The sequence below is a fragment of the Doryrhamphus excisus genome, chromosome 17 (assembly GCF_030265055.1).
Source record: "Doryrhamphus excisus isolate RoL2022-K1 chromosome 17, RoL_Dexc_1.0, whole genome shotgun sequence".
Lineage (NCBI taxonomy): Eukaryota > Metazoa > Chordata > Actinopteri > Syngnathiformes > Syngnathidae > Doryrhamphus > Doryrhamphus excisus.
The window spans coordinates 15,186,664-15,194,210 of NC_080482.1; the positions used below are offsets into that span (position 1 = coordinate 15,186,664).

Below are 7,547 nucleotides of genomic sequence, written 5' to 3' on the forward strand. Positions count from 1 at the left end.
TGTGGACTGTAAAAAGCTTGAGAACCAACCACTGGTTGTCAATGACCACTATCGCCCCCTAGTGTTCATACTGTTTTTTTTAAAGAAGTACACAAGGAGCCACCATTAACAGTAAATGTTATTCACAGGTTTTGTTATTTTGCTTTTTTAAAATATTTTATTACAAGCTTCAATTGCACAAAACAATAACAATATAAGCAGAATTACAGGAACATAAAAGTGCAATAAATTAAAAAAAATAACAAAGAAAGGAATGTGCGAGGGATATTGCTTGAAAATAAGAACAACAAAATAAAAATAGAAAACACGTCACTTAAGCTTGTTCTTCATATGAATTGTTTTTAGAACGTTCTCCAACGTATGAAAGGTTTTCAGTGCTTTTCTGTTTTTGATTATCAATTTGAGTGATTCATATAATATTTTCAGTTCAGAAGAATATTTGTGAATATTTGGCTTGCATAACATGACTCTGGATTGTTATTTACAGGTGATGCTTTTACAGATACCACTGCTTTTCTTTCTGATCCGAGTTGGACAATTCCAGGACAAACATGAGCAAACAACAGATGCTAACAGACAAACATTACAAATAATTGAAGTATCAAAAGTATCAATATTTTCATTTGATAATCTCTTTTAGAGAATAAAGAGCTGATATCTGAAGCATCGATACTTGTATCATCTGGACTGCATGAAGTCTTCAGAAACACGAGGCATCATTTTTCAAAGATTTTATTATAGAAAATATTCTAAAAGCTTTTCTTGCCAAACCCATTTGGAAATAATGAGAGTCTGGTCCACGTGGCCTATGAAATACAATGAGTAGAAATCAAGAACTGAAGATGTCAGGTTTGATTTTGTGCGGTCAGGCATGATTGTCACAGCACGGATGTTGTTCCGCTTCTCTGGCTCGCTCCAGGTCAGCCATCATGGGAAGAGGACCATCATACATGTTGGTCTGGATCGCTCTCAACTTCTCCTGGTAGTCCTTTGGCAGTCTGTTCTGCTCAGCTCCCATCAGAATCACCTTCAACAGGAAATCAACCTTTCGGTAAAATATAACTGATTCTACTAAAACCTGAAGCTCCGGTGTTCCACTGAATGAAAAAACACCTCGGATCATGATGGACCCCCCCTCCACTGTGCCGGGTAGAAAACATCTCAGTTGGGATCGCCAAGGTTACATTTTTTCCACCATTCAATGTCCCGTGTTTGATGCTCCCTGGTAAAGTATAAACGGGCAGTTTTGTGGTGTTGAAGGACACCAGGTCTTTGAATTCCTTTTTTGTTTTTTGTTTTTTCGGTCTACAACTTGACTTTTTTGTTCCGTAATACTCAGGATCGTTTTCCAAAAATGTAGAACGACTGTTAAGGTGCATCAAATTTAAATGGGACATTTTTAATTCATAATATCAATTTGGCTGGCATTGCATTTTTTTCTAATGAACATAAAAATGTCTTTTGTAACGTTTTGAGGAAATCCATTGAGATTTAGGGGTGCCACCTCACACATAAACTTTTGTCAAATTTTGGAAAAAATAATAAATGGACAAGTGTATATCAGATTATGTAGAACTACAGTACCACTCTCAATAAATATGAAGTATCAGTAATACTGTCTACTCTATATTACTGTTGTTGATGTTATGCTTGCTCAGCTATTAGCTAACTGTCATTAGCAAACTGTAGCTAGCTAATGTTAGCTACAGTAGAGGCAATGAGCACTAAACAGTGACTAAAATAATAAATGGACAAGTGTATATCAGATTATGTAGGACTACAGTACCACTCTCAATAAATATGAAGTATCAGTAATACTGTCTACTCTATATTACTGTTGTTGATGTTATGCTTGCTCAGCTATTAGCTAACTGTCATTAGCAAACTGTAGCTAGCTAATGTTAGCTACAGTAGAGGCAATGAGCACTAAACAGTGTCTAAAATAATAAATGGACAAGTGTATATCAGATTATGTAGTACTACAGTACCACTCTCAATAAATATGAGGCATCAGTAATACTGTCTACTCTATATTACTGTTGTTGATGTTATGCTTGCTCAGCTATTAGCTAACTGTCATTAGCGAACTGTAGCTAGCTAATGTTAGCTACAGTAGAGGCAATGAGCACTAAACGGTGTCTAAAATAATAAATGGACAAGTGTATATCAGATTATGTAGGACTACAGTACCACTCTCAATAAATATGAAGTATCAGTAATACTGTCTACTCTATATTACTGTTGTTGATGTTACGCTTGCTCAGCTATTAGCTAACTGTCATTAGCAAACTGTAGCTAGCTAATGTTAGCTACAGTAGAGGCAATGAGCACTAAACAGTGTCTAAAATAATAAATGGACAAGTGTATATCAGATTATGTAGGACTACAGTACCACTCTCAATAAATATGAGGCATCAGTAATACTGTCTACTCTATATTACTGTTATTTATGTTATGCTTGCTCAGCTATTAGCTAACTGTCATTAGCGAACTGTAGCTAGCTAATGTTAGCTACAGTAGAAGTAATGAGAACTAAATATATAAATATGACTACAAATCATTCAAATTACAAAAACAAAACCACAAATTTGGTAGTAATATGTAATAGGAGTATTAATACCAACAAAAACAAAAATCACTTGAGCTGCATTCTTTGCTGACCTCAAATCTCCATGGCGACCATTGAACTGTTCACCACTTTATTCCACAAAAACAGATGTATGGTGGCACCCCTAAATAATCATGTATTGGAAAAATATTTGGTATGTGTTGTTTCTAAATATATCGGAACACTTTTAGCCAAATCAAAATTCAATAATTGTGTTTTGTGATGCACCCTAATGACTCTCTTACTGCGTCCAATCTCAGCAACAATGGCATGCTGCAGAGACCTTCTTATGTAGCTCCACTATCCACGTTCAAGAAGAGAAAGCTTATTAGCTTTAGCCATCAGGAGGGCATGACCGTGTCAATGCCTGACAGAAAATTGGGTAGATTTTGGCTTTTATAGCCGCTGGCCTTAAACTTTTGATCAGGTGAAAGACAATCTATTTCATTTTTTTTTTTAATTACAAGTTCCGACTGGCACGGCGGTCTAGTGGTTAGCGTGCAGACCTCACAGCTAGGAAACAAGGGTTCAATTCCACCCTCGGGCATCTCTGTGTGGAGTTTGCATGTTCTCCCCGTGCATGCGTGGGTTTTCTCCGGGTACTCCGGTTTCCTCCCACATTCCAAAAACATGCTAGGTTAATTAGCCACTCCAAATTGTCCATAGGTATGAATGTGAGTGTGAATGGTTGTTTGTCTATATGTGCCCTGTGATTGGATGGCCACCAGTCCAGGGTGTACCCCGCCTCTCGCCCCAGGACAGCTGGGATAGGCTCCAGCACCCCCATGACCCTTGTGAGGAAAAGCGGTAGAAAATAAATGAATGAGTTCTCCTCCTAATTTGTGTGGAAGTGGTAACTTTTTGGCTTCTTATTTTGTTTTTCCCCACCCTCGGCCATCTCTGTGTGGAGTTTGCATGTTCTCCCCGTGCATGCATGGGTTTTCTCCGGGTACTCCGGTTTCCTCCCACATTCCAAAAACATGCTAGGTTAATTAGCCACTCCAAATTGTCCATAGGTATGAATGTGAGTGTGAATGGTTGTTTGTCTATATGTGCCCTGTGATTGGCTGGCCACCAGTCCAGGGTGTACCCCGCCTCTCACCCAAAGACAGCTGGGATAGGCTCCAGCACCCCCCGCGACCCTCGTGAGGAAAAAGCGGTAGAAAATGAATGAATGAATTACCATTACCATTACCATTACCATTGCCATTACCATTACCATTACCATTACCATTGCCATTACCATTACCATTACCTTACCGTTACCTTACCATTACCATGACCATGACCATTACCTTACCATTACCATTACCATTGCCATTACCATTACCATTACCATTACCATTACCATTACCATTGCCATTGCCATTGCCATTGCCATTACCATTACCTTACCGTTACCTTACCATTACCATTACCATGACCATTACCTTACCATTACCATTGCCATTGCCATTGCCATTGCCATTGCCATTGCCATTACCATTACCATTACCATTACCATTACCATTACCATTACCTTACCATTACCATTGCCATTGCCATTGCCATTACCATTACCATTACCTTACCATTACCTTACCATTACCTTACCATTACCATTACCATTGCCATTGCCATTACCATTACCATTACCATTACCATTACCATTACCATTACCATTACCATTACCTTACCATTACCATTACCATTACCTTATCATTACCTTACCATTACCATTACCATTACCATTACCATTACCATTACCTTACCATTGCCATTGCCATTGCCATTGCCATTACCATTACCATTACCATTACCATTACCATTACCATTACCATTACCATTACCATTACCTTACCATTACCTTACCATTACCATTACCATTACCATTACCATTACCTTACCATTACCTCTCGCCCCAAGTCAGCTTGGATAGGCTCCAGCATACCCATGACCCTAGTGAGGATAAGCGGCATAGAAAATGGATTGGATGGAAATCTTTGGAGTAAAAAAAATCAGGAAAATAAAGATGAAAAAGTTGAGTTGATACTAAAATATGCATTTTCGCTTATGTGACAAAGCTGAGATGCTGTTCTACGTATATCCTTTCATTTGTCACGATGTGGCCCTCGTTGGGAAGACGTTTGGACACCCATGGTTTAAAATGTGTGCCCCGTGATTGGCTCATGAGCTGGCCCCAGAGTGTACAGTTACCATAGCAACACCACTTGTGCTAGGGTGTAGATGCAGTAAAAGAATACTCACCTGCAAGTACTGCGGCGATGGTGGGGCATACACACAGCTGTTCATCATGTAGGTGCGACAACTGAGCTCCGGACCTTTTGTGGTGACGAATATTTCCATGGGACGGTACGCGCCCAACATCACATTCTCCTGACTGTGCGTGGACACATTCCATTCATTCATGAGGGGGAAACTCGACAGTGGAAGAGGAGGCATTACCTATCGAGAGACTCCAGATCAGATTGGTTCATTCTCCACACCACCCCCCACACCTCATTCCCGGGGCTGTACTCCACTGTAGCAACGCCCCCATGCCAGCGTTCACTCGCAAGGCCTTTGTGGTTCCCAAATACCAGTTTATAGTCCTGAAAGAGAAAAGAAGCTGCACAGAAGCTGCACACATCGGACTCGGGGGCGGCACGGTGGTCTAGGGGTTAGCGCGCAGACCTCACAGCTAGGAGACCAGGGTTCAATTCCACCCTCGGGCATCTCTGTGTGGAGTTTGCATGTTCTCCCCGTGCATGCGTGGGTTTTCTCCGGGTACTCCGGTTTCCTCCCACATTCCAAAAACATGCTAGGTTAATTAGCCACTCCAAATTGTCCATAGGTATGAATGTGAGTGTGAATGGTTGTTTGTCTATATGTGCCCTGGGATTGGCTGGCCACCAGTCCAGGGTGTACCCCGCCTTACGCCCGAAGACAGCTGGGATAGGCTCCAGCACCCCCCGCGACCCTCGTGAGGAAAAGCGGTAGAAAATGAATGAATGAATATCGGACTCGGATATATCGGAAATTCGCTCACAACGGACAGATAAAAAAAGAACCGATTTTTCTGTAATGCATTTCCAATAAAAATTCATTGCATATATCAGATTTTTTATAACGGATTTCGCCTATTTCGGACAAAATCTCCAGTCCCGTTCCAATGCATTTCCATGAAATTTCCCTCGCATATATCGGATGGCCGCATCGTGGCGCTCCGATTCGCCGAATCGTGACAGGCCGCTATACGACGTCATTTGCAGCGTTTGCAGCGTTGCCTGCGCGTCCAGGTACATTGGAAACATAGTCAAGGAAGTGCCTTTTTATAACGGATAAAATCCCATTTACGCATATACCGGATATAAATCCGATATATGCGTAAAACGGACATTTTCTGCTATACGCATATAACGGATTTCGCTTATATTGGACAAAACCAGTGGGAACAATTGAATCCGATATATCCGAGGTTTACTGTAGTATATATAGCCCTAAACATAACCACCATTTACACTATGTACTATGTCCATTTAAGACATATACAGTAAACCTCGGATATATAGGACTCGGATATATCGGAAATTCGCTCACAACGGACAGTTAAAAAATAACCGATTTTTCTGTAATGAATTTCCTAAAAAAATTCATTGCATATATCGGATTTTTTATAACGGATTTCGCCTATTTCGGACAAAATCTCCAGTCCCGTTCCAATGCATTTCCATTAAATTTCCCTCGCATATATCGGATGGCCGCATCGTGGCGCTCCGATTCGCAGAATCGTGACAGGCCGCTATACGACGTCATTTGCAGCGTTTGCAGCGTTGCCTGCGCGTCCAGGTACATTGGAAACATAGTCAAGGAAGTGCCTTTTTATAACGGATAAAATCCGATTTAGGCATATACCGGATATAAATCCGATATATGCGTAAAACGGATATTTTCCGCTATACGCATATAACGGATTTCGCTTATATCGGACAAAACCAGTGGGAACAATTGAATCCGATATATCCGAGGTTTACTGTAGTATATATAGCCCTAAACATAACCACCATTTACACTATGTACTATGTCCATTTAAGACATATACAGTAAACCTCGGATATATCGGAAATTCGCTCACAACGGACAGTTAAAAAAGAACCGATTTTTCTGTAATGCATTTCCAATAAAAATTCATTGCATATATCGGATTTTTTATAACGGATTTCGCCTATTTCGGACAAAATCTCCAGTCCCGTTCCAATGCATTTCCATTAAATTTCCCTCGCATATATCGGATGGCCGCATCGTGGCGCTCCGATTCGCCGAATCGTGACAGGCCGCTATACGACGTCATTTGCAGCGTTTGCGCGTCCAGGTACATTGGAAACATAGTCAAGGAAGTGCCTTTTTATAACGGATAAAATCCGATTTGTGCATATACCGGATATAAATCCGATATATGCGTAAAACGGACATTTTCCGGTATACGCATATAACGGATTTCGCAACAATTGAATCCGATATATCCAAGGTTTACTGTATAAAAAATACATGTGAGTATACCTTTAGTACGGCCACGCAGTGCAACGCCGCTGATGGATTCTTCAGCTGCAGTCGTTCCTTTAACAGATTGCTGCCGTATGCAAAGTACAGGAAAGTGTTAGCGTCCGCCATGTTTAGCATAACGTGAGTCCAAGATGACGGACATTCAGAGGGAAGGCAATGATGACGGAGCGGGAGTGTTGCAAGGCAGTATGGAGCAAAAGGGGATAAAAGCGAGCGCTGGACGGGCATAGAAATGAACTACTGACCTTCCAGCACTTCCACGCTATTCTCATGCTAATCTAAGCCCGTGCAATAGTGCTGATAGCATCTGCACCGGTGGGAGGGACATTGTTCAACCACATGGTGTTCATCCACTGGTGTGGACACAAGTTGGCCACACTTCCATGTTTCAGATCAT

The 7,547-nt window shown here is 41.0% G+C and overlaps 1 protein-coding gene across 1 annotated transcript; it reads right to left on the reverse strand.

Annotated features, from left to right (window-relative positions):
• Positions 1-230: 230 nt before the first annotated feature.
• On the reverse strand, positions 231-7,331 carry ggctb (gamma-glutamylcyclotransferase b). The gene is made up of 4 exons (XM_058053492.1): positions 7,148-7,331; positions 5,054-5,199; positions 4,856-4,988; positions 231-1,027 (listed from the first exon to the last, which is right to left on the reverse strand). The coding sequence occupies exons 1-4, from the start codon at positions 7,265-7,267 to the stop codon at positions 866-868; spliced, it is 561 nt and encodes a 186-aa protein (XP_057909475.1). The 5' UTR covers positions 7,268-7,331; the 3' UTR covers positions 231-865.
• Positions 7,332-7,547: the final 216 nt, after the last annotated feature.

Coding starts and splice junctions, on each gene's coding strand:
- ggctb (XM_058053492.1), bottom strand. CDS start 7,267: ATGCTAAACATGGCGGACGCTAACACTTTCCTGTACTTTGCATACGGC. Junction 4,989..5,053: donor GATCTGGAGTCTCTCGATAG/GTAATGCCTCCT, acceptor GTCCACGCACAG/TCAGGAGAATGTGATGTTGG. Junction 1,028..4,855: donor CATCGCCGCAGTACTTGCAG/GTGAGTATTCTT, acceptor TTCCTGTTGAAG/GTGATTCTGATGGGAGCTGA.